This window comes from Cryptomeria japonica, chromosome 3 (assembly GCF_030272615.1).
Source record: "Cryptomeria japonica chromosome 3, Sugi_1.0, whole genome shotgun sequence".
Classification (NCBI taxonomy): Eukaryota; Viridiplantae; Streptophyta; class Pinopsida; order Cupressales; family Cupressaceae; genus Cryptomeria; species Cryptomeria japonica.
In genome coordinates this window covers 198,373,510-198,390,660 of record NC_081407.1, presented here as the reverse complement: position 1 = coordinate 198,390,660, position 17,151 = coordinate 198,373,510, and the positions used below count along the sequence as shown (strand labels likewise).

General features: G+C 37.6%; 1 protein-coding gene across 2 annotated transcripts in view; it reads left to right on the top strand.

The window, feature by feature from the left end:
- The window catches only part of LOC131061586 (uncharacterized), a 111,475-nt gene extending 94,769 nt beyond the window's left edge, over nt 1–16,706 (top strand). For both annotated transcript variants that reach the window (XM_057995348.2, XM_057995349.2), the window contains exons 8-10: nt 12,595–12,731; nt 15,825–15,940; nt 16,111–16,706. In XM_057995348.2, coding sequence (XP_057851331.2) covers nt 12,595–12,731; nt 15,825–15,940; nt 16,111–16,359 — 502 coding nt within the window. In that variant the 3' untranslated portion in view covers nt 16,360–16,706. The remainder of the gene's footprint in view (nt 1–12,594; nt 12,732–15,824; nt 15,941–16,110) is intronic.
- The last annotated feature ends 445 nt before the right edge of the window (nt 16,707–17,151 follow it).

Sequence of the window (17,151 nt, the reverse complement as noted above, 5' to 3'; positions counted from 1 at the left end):
TCGGCGAGTCCGAGTCCGAGTCAGGCCAAACGAGTCCCAGGGGCTCGGACTCGGACTCGGCCGAGTCTGGAGAGTAAACTCGCCAGACTCGCCGAGTTGGCGATTTTGGCTCAAAATCGCCAGACTCAGCGAGTCCTGAGCCCTAGACTCGGCTACTGGCTGGGTTAATAAAATGACAAAAAAAAAACATTTTAAAAAGTAATAAGTTTTTTTGGAAGGGCGAAATTTGACATTTTGGTCTCTCCGTCAGGATTATTTTATGGAATATAACATTTAAGTATAATCTTATACTTTAAGTTATATTCCATATATACTATCAGGATGTTTGAGAGTGGTTTCGGGCCTCCAGGAGTTATATTGCAAAATTTAGTTTTTGGAGGATTCTTCAGTTTTCCAGACTTAGTCAAATTTCAGGATCAGGACATTCCAGACTTAGCCGAATTTCAGGGCATTTGAAGATCAGGATGACATTCCAGACTTTATCACTCACCAACTTGACCTAGCTTGGACCTTCAAGAATGATACTCACTCACCAAGCAAGACCCAATTAGCAACAAGAGCAAAACCAGGCCCTAAGGAAGACTCTCAAAGAAACCCTAATTCAGACTTGTAATAAGTTTTTTTGGCCTCGCGGGGCGCTGCCCCTCGACCTCGCCTTGTATCGCGACAGGGAGCGCGCAAGGGGCGCTGCCCCCAAACCCCCGTCGAAAAATATGGGGGAAACTGCGTCGATAGAAGTAGAGAAAATTTAACCTCCGAGTCTGACATTGATTGGATCGACCAGGTAGATATAGAGGTTGAGACTGTAGCCATGGCAGAGGAGGAGCGGAGAGCACGAGCACAGATAGGAGATTCAGAGGCAGATAGTGACACGGATGTTCCTGATGTTGGTGAGCATGGCATGGTGTCACGGGGAGCGGCTATGGCAGTCGAATCATCTAGGACCTACCTTAGACGCCTTCGCAGGGGGCTGGGGCCGGAGCGTGCAGGCTCCTCTGAGCCATAGACTTGTAGTTGTATTTACCTTTGGTATTTGTATGGAACATTTGAGGATGATCATATGATGACATGGATTTTTTATTCCATGAGTTTTGTAATATTGTATACATTTGACAATATTTATATATCTATGTTTGTTATTTTCTTCAGCTACAATTTGCGTTTATGCTTATGTGATTGATGTATACTTGTGTATGTAATCAAATGAGCCGAGTTTGATGATGTTATTGTGTCTTTAAGGTGTATTCAATAAAGGGTGTCTAAAATAGGTTTTAAATATTTAAAAATCTCTAAATTTCTTGAGTTTTTCACTATCCCGAGTCCAGCCGAGTCTGGAGCCGAGTTTGACGCCGAGTCCCGAGTCCGAGTCCGAGTTGGCCTTGCCGAGTCCGAGCCGAGTCCGAGTCCCGTTTCTTTGATTTAAGTGAATTGCTTCATGCATTAAGTGTATTCACTTGCCTTACGTATGTTTCTCTTAAATGTATATACACTTCATAATTTGTGGATATTTATGTGTTTACTGTCTCTTCAATATGTTTGCTCCATTGTATGTTTTATACACGTACATGTATACTTGTATTGTATGTATAATTATGTGATTGCTCCATGTTTGTCACATTTTCAGCATGACCGTGTCACACACACCTTCCTAACATATGCTTTTTGTCTTGAATATGCTTCGCATCATGATTGATATGTTTTCAATGTGTTATTCCATGTGCATTTTATATGCCTTTCTCAAATGCTTCATATCTTAAACATAGTTACTTTAGGACTGATGTGTTTTCAGAATGCTTACCTGTTGACGTGTATTTTGTACACAATCATACACAGAATAAAATACCCAAGGGTACCTTATCCTCTCTTGAATAAAGCCTCTGATTGCTGAAGATGTCGCAAAAAAGGATCAATCAGGGTGACTCCAATGTTCTTTTATGTAGGGTCTCTACGTGTGGATAAGCACTAGTGGTCGTTGTGAATGCTGTTTCATCAAGGGGCCTTACGTCCTCCGAGCTGTAGGAACAAGATTTCCCTAAACTAATAAGTTCTCAAAAGATCAAAAGGTAGGGTTTGCAAGGGATAAATTCTAATCTAATCCTAAGAATGACCCAATGTAGGCTAGACTTGGTAAGATTCTACCAATTTCAATATTGCCATGAAATAACAACCCAACTGAAATTGATGCGATCTTCTAAGGTAACAAATGATTTTTCAATTCATCAAGGATCATAGACACTACCACGAAGGCACATATCCAAAGCTCAATGACGATTGAAGTTTTAAGTAATTCAAGTCTCTCCAGTTGACCACACAAGGCGTTCCTACAATTAGTAAGAAGCTAGTGGTTTGGAACGTGAATCTCACCAAAGATCAAGCCCAACACTTAGTCCTTCAAACTTAAATACTACTTCGACTGAGAATGATTCAAGAAAACAAACAACCATGAAGATAGCCACAAGAATTGCAATAAAACACCATAACTTCAATATTTTATTGATCCCAAAGCTAAAATAGACAACAATTGCTTGAAATTCTTTCTTCAAAACTCAATCTTGCTACAAAATAACTTTCTTCTCTCCAAAAGCTCTAATCTTCTAACTATTTCTTATTGCTCACTATTACAAAATGAAGATGAGTGAGGGTATATATAGCATCCTCAATTACAATGAACGGCCCAGATCAAAAGAAGATCAACGGCTGAGATTCTGACACCTAAACCCTAATTAGGGTTTTATTACAAAAGTTCCCTTTTTATTGAACAATATTAAATGCATAGCCAAATATTTAATTTGGCACAAAAATCTAGGAAACATAGACCAATGACAATTAAGGTGCCATGTCATCTATAACAACCTCTCTTCTAGAACCTTATTCCCTTTCCAATTCTCCTTTTTAGCATATGCAATGATACTGGACACGATTCCTTCAATCTCAGCAATAGGAATCTCGGGAAGATTCCTCATTCGTTCCTCTAAGTGAATAATCTGATCAAAGGCCTTGAGAAGAGCTGCATCCCATTGAGGTTCGAGTTCCTTGATTTTCTCAATCAGGAGCATAGTAGCAAACACTTGATCTCTTTGCTCATCTGTAATAACATTCTCATCTTTGCAAAAGATGACCTTGACCCTTTCTTCCAACTCTTGAAGATCCACATCTGTCTCAACTTTGATCCTTCTGCTAACAATAGTACATAACACCCCAAACACCTTGTCCTGGATTGGATGGATGACCTCCTCCACTTGATTGCATTTGGCGCTGGTGTCCTCGAAAAGAACTTCCTTCATCTGGAGTAAAGTAGACCACTGGAGTAAATTATGAGCTCCTTCATCCATTATCTTTTCTTGTGCTAAGGTCTTCCTTGGTGTTTGCCTGATTACTTGAAGAACAGGAATGATAACATCTTTAGTATGAGCAAAGGTGGCTACTGTTATCATTAAGTTGTGGATGATCTCAAGGACCTGGATAGCCCGATGGATGGTCTGCATCATTCTTATTGCAAACTCAACGGCAACTGTATGGGATTTGTCAATCCAAGAGCTCATAAGCTGGACCAAGCTCTTAACTCTCTTTGCCTCACCAACTGATTCTAGGGGAAGTGCTTGCACAGGAGATACTGCTGGATCTTGACGTCCCAAAGGCTGACTGAGGTGGCTAAAGTAGCCTCTCCAAGCACCTCTCTCTCTCTCAAGTTTTCTATTCTTTTCCATTTCTTCCTTAAGTTTATCTTTAAGTGCTTCAAATGAATCAGTTGCCTCATCCATTGCCTGCTCGGTGGTGAGTGGACCAAGCTCAACGGTTTCTACATCATATTCTTCTGCAAGGATTTCACCTTCGTACTTGTCCACTGCTGGTGTAGCTATCTGTAACTTCCTGGACCCTGTCTCATCTCTGATCATCTTGGACATTTTGGTGGCCTTCTTCTTTTCTGTTACTCCCTGAGAATTTCCAACAAGGCTATCTAAATCAATCACATTATCTTCGTCTTCGATCACAATCACTCCTGTTAGTCTCTCCTTCAACCAATCTGGAATGGCGGACCTTGTCTCCCTAACTTGTATTTCTTTAGGTAATGGCTCTTCTTTCCGGAGAGGAGCTGTCGCTTCATCATCATTCTTGTCTTCATGTAGCTCATTGACCTGGGGAGATTGACTTGATGAACGTTGAGATGACTGTCCTTCTTCATGTTTATCATTCTGAACCATTGATACCATAGATTCTTCTACTTCAAGTGTCCTTTTCTCTTGTCGAGAAGATGTGGCGGATGAGCGATCTCGATTGGCCTCTTGCTTCTTCTTGGAAGATTCTCTTTTCTCAGGTCTTTCTTTCCTCTTTGCACCTCTAGGATGAGGATTGCCTTCACTTACGCTTCTGGGGTGAGGATTGCCTTCGCTTGTGCTTCTAGGATGAGTATGACCTTCACTTGCGCTTGTTCCTCCTTCTGCCGACCTTTCCTCCAAAGTAAAAGTCATTGATATATTCTGCTCTCTTAACTTTTGATGTTGCACATCAACCCATCTGCGAGTACAGGACAAAACTGGAGCCATCAAAGTTTTTAAGTCCACAACCTCAAGTTTGTTCCAATCTATCTTCACTGCCTTGTCCTCTCTATCATAGGATGACTGGAGGTGCCTGCCACTGTCCTGAGCTTGATCGGCCACTCTGTAAACTTTGCATTTCTTGATAAAATCTAAAGGCAATCTGGAATGCATCTTTCTTTTCACTTCTAAATCATCTGAGAGATTCATCCAAAAGTCCTCTACCTGACATTCATGCTTGTACTTTCTACCAACTGTCTCCTCTATATACCCATAAGGATCAAAATTCTCCCTTAATGAAAAGAATGAAAATGAATATAAGGCCAATTCTCTTTCTGCATCATCTAAAGCTGGAGCATTAGGACATACCTCTATTGAATTTCCTAGTATGATAGGTACAGGAATTCCATTTCCATGCCTATGTCTGAATGCCTTCGCATAAGCTGCCAATTGCCTAGTCACCTCAAGTAACACTATTCTGTCTGTCGGATATCTTGGCAACATATATGGAGGTGAAGGACACCCATGAACTCTAATATATGTAAACTTCTGGAATTGGATAAACCAAGCACCATACCTCTTTACAAGCTCTTGTGCCTCTTGAGATAGCCGATTGTGAATCCCGCCTTGCAGTGCCCTGGTGATGTTCATTGTGAAGGTATCATTGACTAACTTGTAATTACTTCCAGGGGGATGATGCAAATGAACATAAGAGTCACAAACTCTGACTTCTCCAGGTCCTCTTCCAATCACTCCTCTGTGAGGTAGTCCTGCATATTCAAAACTCCTGATCAAGGCATACATGATGTACGAGCTCATGTGGAAGGATTTAGTAGCCTTCAGTCTTCTCAACTGCGCGTCCAAGCAATGGCTAATGATTCTAGCGCAATGAATTGTTCCTTTTCCTTGAACTATCACTTGGATGAAGAAGAACATCCACTTCTCGAAGTAGAAGGCCTGAGGAGCTCCTGTAACTCGATTGAGTAAGGTTATCAAATCTCTGTACTCCTCCTGGAAGTCGATCCTATGTGGTGTGTTGGGAATCTTGCTCAGGCGAGGACGACTTTTGAGTAACCAATTCTTGTTGATGATGCTCAAGCAAGTATCTGGATCATCTTCGTACATGGATCTAGCTCCTTCCAAGCTTTTGTAAATCATATCTTTATGTTCTGGTAGATGAAGAGCTTCACTGATAGCCTCCTCTGAAAGATAAGCCAAAGTGTTTCCTTCCTTGGACACGATCGATCTTGACTGTGGGTCGTAATGGCGGGCACACTCGATCATCAGCTCATGGCACTGGATTGCTGGAGGGAAGCTGACCGCCTTGATAATGCCACTTTCAATTATTCTCCTCGCGACAGGTGATGGCTTTCCAATATAAGGGACCTCTCGAAACTTCTTCACACTGAAGTTTCTTAGGTTGGTATCTCCAATGTTACTCCATTTTGACACGATCTTGGTCTCCATTTCTTCATTCCTTTGATCTTCCTTCATGAGGGCTGGACGACTGGTGGATGCTCTTGCCTTTGGGGTCGCCATCCTGACACCTACACAACATTTCATAATGAGCAATATATTTTGCAATTTAAATATTTAGGAAACTTCATGATAAATCTTTGAATTATCATTTCCTAAATATAACTACGCCATTGGAAATTCAAAATTCAAAATTTTGACATTAACCAAGGAAGTCTCGCCATACCTCCACTTGAGAACTAAATCTAAGAAATAATGCAAAATGAAGCAAGTTCGCTAGGCAAAATGTGGATCGAAGTCTTCAAAATGTGCTTTCTTCAACAAAATGGTCTTCCTCTAGACTTCGCAAGCATTAACTTTACCACTTCTAGCCTTCAACGCCTTGAGGAAATTTCGCTCCACATCTAGCCTCCAACGAAATTCGCTCCTCTAAAATCAAACTTCGCACTCCTTCTTGGATGAGATTTCACTCCTTTATCACTTCTTCAAAATCGCATTTGAACAAATGATTGAATGATGGATTAACATGCTTCAAAATACCTCTCTTATATAGGCGCTCATCCTTGCAATTCCCAATAGGCCGACTTGGAAAATGGGCCAAAAAAATAAATAAAATTTAATAAAAGAGGAGGCCAACCTTGCAAAAAAAAAAAAAAAAAAAAACATTAAAATAATACCCCAAGCGCTCTCTTCTTTATTTAATTTAATAATAATTAATTTAAATGCCTTTGCAATAAAAAATTTCGATTTTTTAAAGGCTTAAATTAATTATTAAATGCCCATGCGTTCTTATTAAATGCCAATTTAATTAAAATATTTCAAAGTTTTAGCAAATTTAGCATTTAATGCAATTTGAAAAATATTGGCGCCTAAGTATGGGAAGAATAAGGGATATCAACAACATCGCTCTGGTCCCTTGGAGAGGGACAGGAGCGCTCATGCATTTTTAGCCTTGTGTTTCTCGATTTTCACGTCCAAAGCCTCTTCCTGGACGTCCAAAAATATCATTATTGGGAACCTTGAGTTTAATTTGTGCGACCTTTGGAAGGAGCTTGTTTTAAAACATTTTTCGCCCTGGTCCCTTGGTGAGGGACAGGAGCGATCTTACTTTTTGTCCTTGGACTTCATTTTCCAAATTGCCAATTCATGTTGTGAGGTAGGCAATGATCATTTTTGTTCGTCCCACGTATGCCTAACTCGTTTTCTTCAAGGCAAAATTGACCCTCTTAAGATTTTCGCCCTGGTCCTCCAGTGAAGGACAGGAGCGATTTTTTGCTTTTGGGCTTAAAATTGTCGATTCTTGAGGTTAATTCCTTGTTCATCGTCCTTCGAAAAACATTTTTGACTTTGCATAACCTTGCCTTGACGTGGTTTTGGAAGGGAATGGTTGTTTTTATGAAAATCACCTTGGTCCTTAAGTGAAGGACAAGAGCGCCTTTTAGTTCTTGGTACAAACCCTTGATCGTGTCATCTTTAAATCACTTACTAAACGTAGAATATCACTTCGCCTTCCATCTTGAGTCTTTGAAACGAAAGTGGTACTCCAAAATTAGGCATACTTGAAGATTTCGCTCTGGTCCCTTGGTGAGGGACAGGAGCGCCTTTAACCAATTTCATCAAGTTTTTGTGGTCTTTGCAACTTTGTTCTTCCTTGAAGCATTCCAAAAATCATTGCCATCTTGTGCCTTGGCCTGGATTCATCTAAATTTGGAGGGAAAGACTTGATGATATGTTTTTCGCCCTGGTCCCTGGGAGAGGGACAGGAGCGCCTAGGCAATTTTTAGCTCACTTACGTTTTGCTATCTTTCCGAAATTATCTTCAATGGATTGATCACGCCTTCCTTCATTCATGTCAAACTTGAAACGCGCTTTACCTTGGCCAGAAACTTGTCTTGAGGGAAAATCGCTCTGGTCCCTTGGAGAGGGACAGGAGCTTCCTTTAAAAATCGCTCTGGTCCCTGGGTGAGGGACAGGAGCGCCTATTGCAACTTGGGTTGATTTTCTCCTTCGTAAGCCACTCAAGTTATATTCAACGAATAAAACATACTTCTCTTGACCTCCTCAAATCGCAAAATCACTTAAATTTTGTGAGGACAATGCAAATTAGGAACTCAAGCTCCGGTCCTTCAGTGAGGGACAGGAGCGCCCTTTGCAACTTGGTATATTTCCTTGCTTGTCGACTACTCAAATTATATTCAATGGACAAAACATGCCCTCCTTGATCTCTTCCAATCATAAAATTGTCTTGATCCTGCAAGGACAGTGCAAATTTGAAAATCAAGCTCCGGTCCATCAGTGAGGGACAGGAGCGCCTTTTGTCCTCAAGGTCAAATCTTTACAATTTTCATCTCAAATTTCCTTTGTTGGGGAAGATACCATCATTTTGCAAGCTATGAACAAGAGCCCAAATCCAAAAAATGTCCAGGAAAGTGTGTTTGAAGAAAATCGCTCTGGTCCTTGAGTGGGGGACAGGAGCGATTTTGTCTTGCTAAGCCAAGAGTTCAACCTTTCATTGCTAACGACTAAGTCTGGATACTCCTTTATGCTCATTTCATCCTTCATTGCGTCCTTGATGCTTCAGTTCGATCAAATGAGGCCCAAAACGATCTAAGTAAGCCATTTCGCCTTGGTCCTTCAGTGAAGGACAGGAGCGATTCGGTCTTAAACTCTAAAAACTTGTCATTTTCGAGTCTTCAAAATCTTCAAAATCTTCAATTTACGTCCAATTGCATCCCTTGGCGGCCCTGCACAAAACAATTAAAACAAGTCAATAACCAAGATGCACCAAATATCATTTTCGCCCTGGTCCCTGAGAGAGGGACAGGAGCGATTTTGCCCTTATAAGCCAAAATATCAAAAATTTAGGTCTTCAGATCACTCCATCATGCAGGGTTAGGTTGTCTTCAAGGCCAGGAATTGGTTACCTTGCTTCCAAAAATTTGGTTAAAGTTTGCCCAGACAAAATGTATAATTTAATCATTAAAATGCTAACACTTAGACCTAACTTGAATTTGCCCTCAAAATCCTGACTGGACCCATCCCGAGACATTCCTAACTTCCTGGCAGGCTCATCCTATTTCAAAATTGCGATCTCCGTGAGGATGCTTAATAATCTTTCAAAATTTGACTGGACTTCGGCTTGAAAATATCAAAAGGAAACTCCTAAGGCTTAACCCTAGTCCAGATGACTCACTCACTTACTCAAAACCCTAAAAGCAGAGAGAAGAACAGGCAAAACAAAAGCAAAAGGAGGGGGTCCCCATTTTAATGGGGCGATGTGTGAAATGGTCACAACATTACCCAATGTGCATTCTGTAAGTGTATGTATCATGTATGCTTTACATGTGATTGCTTCCTATCTAGTGTATGCTTGTTCTACATAAGTGCCTCTCTCATAACCACATACACTCACATATATGCTTCATGACTTACGAGAATTTATGTGCATGCTTCTTACTTTATGTGCTTCATAACTTAAGTGGACTCATGCTTATGAACTATATGATTCATGCGTTACATGTTTTTCACTTGTATGTTTCATGCCTTAATTGTATTCACTTATGTTACACATATGCTTCACACCTTGTGTATACTCCATGTTTTACGTAGATGCTTCTTGCCTTAGCTTTGGATTTACACCTTATGTGTATTCGTATGTATGACTCATGTTTTATGTATTCATGCGTATGCTTGATGTATTGGGTTTGTACATAGAATGTTTACTCCGTTTGTGTTTCATATACATGCTTTGCACCTCCATGTGATGTGTACGCTTCATATCTTACATGTATTTGTGAATATTGCTACAAGTATTACTTTTGTCTATGCTTCAAGACTTCCATGTATACTTCAAGCCTTGCATGTGTTTAAATGACTTCGTATGTATTACTTCATGCCATCCATGTCTTACATACTCTTAATACCTCATGCTTCATGTGTACTAAATGTATTCAGGCTTCATGCCTCATTACCTTAGATGTATTGTGTGTATACTTAATGTATGCTTTGTGTCTATATACATACGTATACCTTGTGTTTATTAGGAAATGACTCAGTTTGAGGAAATTGTCAATTACTTGAGGACAAGCAATTTCGGGAAGGGAGGAATGTCATGTCCCCTCCTTGATTGTTATATATCCTAAATGAAGCAATTATTATTATAAATTACCAACAAATGATTATTTGGAATTTATAAAATATTATTATTTAATTAATATTTAGTACTAGTAATATTCTTAAAATATTCAAATAAAAGCAAATTAATATTATATTAAATAGAATTTTTTATAAATTATAAATTGTAAACATAATTTACTTATTCTTGATTCTAAACACAATTTATATATTTAAAATAATAAATATATAATTTTTATATCATACTCACTTGATTAAATAACAGTGAGCCAGTAAGGGATAGATGGGCATGGGTTAGTGTACAACATTGGATATGATCAGTCGATTATTATGAACATATATCTGGATTCATATCGTTAAAGATTACAATTGGTGGTCAAAGTCATTAAGCGAGTATTGATCTACAACAGTGACCTCTTCTAAACACCAGTAGCCATATTGTTCATCATCGATAATTACAACTCATCATTCTCTAACTATATCGATTAATTGATTATTAAAGAGACATAGTCAGCGACAATCAAAGAAAGATGGATATCAAGAAAGCAAGAACGATTAAGATATACTCCTCAGTATTACGTATTGGCTACAACAGAGGTTATTGTAATGAATGGAGGGTCGATAGTCAGCAATCTATATTCAGTAGATGAAACGATATCTGGAAGGCATGCATATTTGTTTTGAAGAGATGTGGAATGGTCAAATACCATGGACCATGAAAAGTTACTTCAAACGGTGCTAATAAAAATATGATCATTAGTTAAGTATATTCGATTTTACTAAGAGATTAAAACTCTTACATAAGGAAAGGAAATTATAAAAAGTCATAACCGTTGTCATGGGAAGACATGATCTTATTCAATGGACATATAAAAAGTATATAAAGAACTTACAATCAGGAGATATGGTTGGGAGGGGTGTGAGTATGGAAATATGGAAGATAGAATTCCTTTGTTTTGAGTTATATCAGAGTTAAAAGATTATAAAGGATGTATGCTTCCTAGAAATAATAGTTCTACATTTTTGCTCATAATAAGTGTATGGACTGCCGTTTAAGAAAAGAGATCATTTCAGAATTATAATACAGAATCTATGACAGTTCCATGAAGTATGTTGTCTGATCTCTGTAGAGAGTTTTAAAGAAGAAGTACATGCAAATTTGGAACACTCTTTAGGAGTCATTGCCAAAGGCGAAATATAGGTTGCATAAGGAATACAGTCCTAAATCAGAAATAGCGACATATTCGAATTGTGTTTGCCTTCTATTTTGCCACCATTATTGCAGGCTTATACAGTCAAATCTGAATCAGCCATCAACCTTCTTCATGAGAGGGTTGTAGAAGATTATACACCTAAAATTAGAGAGGGTTATCAAGATAAGTTCTTTCCTCCGAACTATTCTTTGAATTTTAAGTTAAATGTTATAATGAAATGAATTCAGTTTGATAAAATTATATTTATTAATATATTACAACCCTCACTTTAAGTTAGAATTCTTGTTTTGGAACTGAATTCTAGTAAGTCCCAGAAGGGGACATTACAGTTCTAAACTCATCTAGGTTTCCATTTGAAATCTAAATTTTCTATCCATTTAGTGGATTGTGCAGCCAACATATGCCATGGCCAGGATTATCTTGATAATCCCCTTTATTGTTGTGTGAGCAAATGTCTCCTTATTAACTTTTTTGTTGTTAGGGTTCATGCATATCTTGTTTTGTGCAGAAGATTGACTTTAATGCTTATTATAATCTTTGGGAAGCTCTGTTAGTTGCTTTTATTTCTAGGTAAGATATGCACTACTTGGAGAGTATAGCTTGATTGGCAAGGTCCACATTGATCACAAACTATGTTATGAGGTCAAAACCTAAAGAGGTGCAACACACATGTACACACATACACATATACATGCACATGTTCATGCATGTTTGCACTCACATATACACACTTGCACACACACACACACACACACATTACCCCATATGCCAAGTAGGCATGTTGGCTAAGCTGTGAGCTATAAAGTTATATGTACCTTAACTTTTTACATAACGTATATACTATATGTATATTCTCTCACACTGATAAAAACTAAAAATATTTATTTCTTTTCACGAGAATATAAAGCATTATAAATCTAAACATAAAAAAGCTATAAAATAATAAATACTGATAAAAGTTTTCTTTTTTAAAATATAAATACATATCCATAAATGCGAAACTTAAACTTTACAGAGAAACTAAGGGAATATCAGTACTTATTCAAGGTTTGTAATAAGGGAGATTTTTATAATGTTAGCAAGCCTGTCAGAGATGTGTAATTAAAAGTTGTAAGCTCAACTACTTATTGCAACTACCCATAACATAAAGTATTGTGCAATCATAGCTTAATCTATCAGTAAGAAATCTATTAAAATTTAAGGATGCTTACCCTTTGACAGTTTTATAATGGCAGGTATGTATCTTGTGTTGTCGGTTGTCCTGTTGAAGGACCTATCTCTCCATCAAAAGTAGCATATGTTTCAAAGGAGCTCTATGCTATGGGATGTTATGAGATCTCTCTTGGTGATACCATAGGCGTCGGTACTCCTGGTACTTAATCTTGCATCTTATTATTCATAGCTTCAATTCCTCATTTAGATTGTTACCATGCATATCTTCCAAATAGGATGGACAAAAAAATACTAGTAAATATCGAATCATGATGTCCACTGACAAAAATGTTAGTAAATATTTTTACTGGAGCATCCTGTGGATAAATTCTATGAGAAGTTGATGGAACCTTAGTTAACCATTGATCCCAGCAACCATCTATCAAATTTGCACACAGTGTATTTTTATGTAATACTTATATTGAATTTTAACACAAAGCGCATTTCTGAAATTTGAGATTTGAAGTGGAAAATTGATTGGGTGGTTTAAAATTTTCTGCAACAGTTTTCTTTTATTAAGGTCTTAAAGACAGTTATAAGAAAATTACCTCATAAAAGAATTGAATTTTTATTACATTTTTTGCTGTCTTATCTCATCTTCTTGTTGCATATCCTACCAAAAGTCAGAGATATTGACTGTTATCATTAAGTCATGTAATTCCATAGTTTTGTGTTCCTGGAATGCTTCTTGTAGATCACGTTAGAAATAATTTATCACATGTTCAACTTGTAATTCCAGACTGTAGGCTGTAGACCCTGTAATTTGTTTGCTTTTCTATTATGCTAGCTAGAAAATGTGAGCAACTACTGTATGGATATCCAAGCATTTTGGTTCTATTCTTAGCTGCAAGGTCGGAGTCAGACCAGTAGTTCAACTACCCACTTCCTGTGTTGCTCAACTAAAAATGTTTTCTTTACAGCCTGGGAAACTTGACTCAGCTGTTTCTTAATATGAAAGTATGGAGGAAATATTTTCAAGGCATTTGCATCTCATTTAGCCTCTAAAAAAGGATTTTGCAATGTAAAAAACAAAAGGTTTATTTTTGTGGGATAAGATCTATCCAACTATCTGTACCAAATAAACAGAAAAATGGAATGAAAATATCATCCCCTTGAAGAAAACAAAGAGAAGTAACAATTTTTATGGCTTTTTAACAGGGTGAGTTCATTGGATGTTGAAGATACTTACTTTATTTTGTAGTCTTTGCCCATCTGGACAATGTTTTATCAGAGGTATAGGAATACAAAATACTAAGATAGGGACAAGTTTTAACAGGTTTTGCAATGCCATCTTGCTTTCTGGCTATCAGATGGATGGTTAATAACATGATGATTATAACCCTTGTCTGTTATACAACATTGTACCTAAGCCCTAATTCTACATAAGTCTTCATCATTTGATGTAATGGATTGTAATGTCCCAGTCCAGAATTATTGGAAATATATGAATTTTTAATATTTTTCTGGTATTTGAAAGCAAAGTTAAGAGAACAGTAAACTGGAAACTGAAAACAAGTTATCCAAAACCCTCAACAACTTCTCAAACAACGTCCTTGATTAGATCTGAATTGCATTACATCAAAACAAGGGTTTATTTACAAACCCTAGATGCTGAACATACAAATCTCATAAGTATTAATATCAAATTCAATGAATATTATACTGCAGATCCGATGTAAGTATTGACCATTTGTTGAGGGTTGCTGTGGTAAGTGGATTGTATTTCCTTAAATGATGAGTGGCCGATGGGTAGCAATCAGATATAGCTGCAGTCAAGATGTGGCTCCTTGGTATAGATGCTTACCTCCAATTTCTGGTGCTGTCGGGGTTGTGATCAGCTTCAAATATTCATGAAATTTCTGATTGTGCATGACTGCTGTGACCAACATTCAGCGTTTCCTGTAGCCTTCTACAGTCTGATCTATCATATGGTGCAGTGCTGATGAATAAATCCTTGAATTACTGTTGTATGGTTGCGAATGAGAGTGTAGGAAAGCAGTGGTCAGTTAGGAACATATAGGGTTCAGTGGACAGCAAATGACACTCGTGAATTGAGAGTAGGAAAGCAGCAGTCATTTAGGAACATATAGGGTTCAGTGGACAGCAAATGACACTCCTGGAATCTCCCCTTTTCAGCTGCACTTGTCCAAATGTGTCAGACACTCTTCTTTGATATACTGCAGACTGCAAAGAGCACAATAAAGTATAAACTCCTGTAACAACTGCAATTGCCCCTTGTAGTGTGTAGGAATGCTGTGTTGCATAATGGTGTGATGCAGCTCTCAAAAACCAGTGATAGGAAATTCTGAAATCACTGATGATGGCACCTTACAGGCAAATATGTGCAAAATGATGGCAGCCGACAATTTACAGTGTATGCCACACTGAAATCAACTTATGGTATGGGTGGTGACCTTTCCTTCAAAATGGCACTCACAATTTAGACATGAAAATGACAGCACTCAACAACTTTGAAAAACAGTGGTGAAACCCTTTCGAATGATGAACAAATTTACTTGCAAATCAAATTGCCCAATCTGGAAACTTCACATGTACTCTCCAAAAATCAACTGCAATGCAACCCGTGTGAGGATGCACTAGATGGAATTGAGGGTTTTCGTCACCGAGTCTGAAAATGAAGTCCAAGATGGTTTTCCTCCTCCAAGATCTGTGAACAGCCAATGTTTTCATTTTCGGTTGTGAATTCAAACACGAATGCTCCGAAGTGAAGAATGCCCAATGAAGCCAAGTGCCACCTTTTTAAACCTCACCAAAATGGCACTTGAATTAAAAGTTTCCTCCAAAGTATTTAAAAATATTTTTTCATAATTAAGTGTTTTAAATACTTTTAAAATTAATTATAGTAATGTTATTAAGTTGCCCCTTAAATATAAAATGCCAAATTCTTTATCTTTGAAAAGGGGGCATGACATGATTACCAAGAACTTTTTGCTTGGGCACTCACCTTGCTTTTTACTTTTCATTAGTTGTATCAATGTAGCTTAACTTTTCATGAAAATAATCTTTTTGCCTTTTTCAATATATCAATGTAGTCTTGTGTATATGTCTATCTACTACCTAGTATGTGTGCCATTCCAGAAACTGTTCCCACTTGAAAGCTTTTCTGTCAAACATGTTTAACTGTGAAATGTAATAGCACTGCATACACACACACACACAGTTTAAGATAACTGAAATGATTCAAACAGCCTTCGTAAATTTAATTTTGAGTTTATTTGATGTGTCCTTCCAGGTACTGTCATTCCGATGCTTGAAGCTGTTATGAGCGTTGTACCCATAGAAAAGATTGCTGTTCATTTCCACGATACCTATGGACAAGCACTTGCAAATATACTAGTGTCTCTACAGGTTTTATACCACGAGTTATTTATAGCCTATGTTTTGATAACTAAGGAGATCTTGAATCTTTTTGGCAAACTACAATTCAATAAAAATGAATCACAAGTAGTGAATAATTAATGATGGAATGAATCTATATCCTTATCTCTAAACTTCATTTCTGCTGCTTATATTTACAGATGGGAATAAGTGTCGTTGACTCGTCAATATCTGGACTTGGAGGATGCCCATATGCCAAAGGTGCTACTGGTAATGTAGCAACTGAGGATGTTGTCTATTTACTAAATGGGCTTGGTGTGAAGACAAATGTTCATCTTGGTAAGCTGCTTTCAGCAGCAGATTTTATTTGCAAACATTTGGGCCGCCAGTCTGGATCAAAAACAGGAATAGCGATGAGCAAAGGAATGAGAGATCATTCAAAGATGTAATTTGTTACATAGCTTATATACAAAAGATGGGGATTTTATAACTTATAAACTTTCCCCATTCTTTTGGTTGATTATGGATTCGTTATTAGCATAAAACTTGAATGCACATTCTTCAATTTCATAAGAAGAGGGACACATGGCATCTCTGTATGCAAAAGCACAGATGTTTTGGGACCATTATGGAATCCCGTGTCCTTTTTTTTGATGTCAGCGTTGTATTGATTCAATAATCTTCCTATTTTTCTCCTGAGAGATTATGCATGGAACTTGATCAACAAAATAAGCAAGCCTATGATATATTAAAATCAGCTTTATTGAAAAATAACCTACTGGGGTTGTGTGTTTTTTATCGTCATTGTTACCATGCCATTGGATATAAAATGGTATTCAAGCACCTTGTTTTTGAAATTTCTCCCTTTGACAGACGTACACTTTCACACACACCAAGACAAAATAATAATGAATAATTCCTTCTAAATAATCCGGACCAGGTATTTATTATCTTCTTATAGGACAATGTATTTTGGTGGATAATGAATGTGAATGGGATTATATTTCTTTGTAGTGATTCATTTCTTCAGAAGGCCTAGTAAGCTGGCTGCATGTGCTTGTCTGATGTAGATTAACAAGGTTGGAAATTATTTCATTCTGTTTCCGATGTAAAGAATATATAAATCATTCTTAATCATATGATTTGCATGGCTGGCAGGGAACTTTAGTTATCTATATATCCCCACACTATAGTTTAAAATAATTCAGTCATTTGTTGCCGATTCGTATTGTCCCATATTC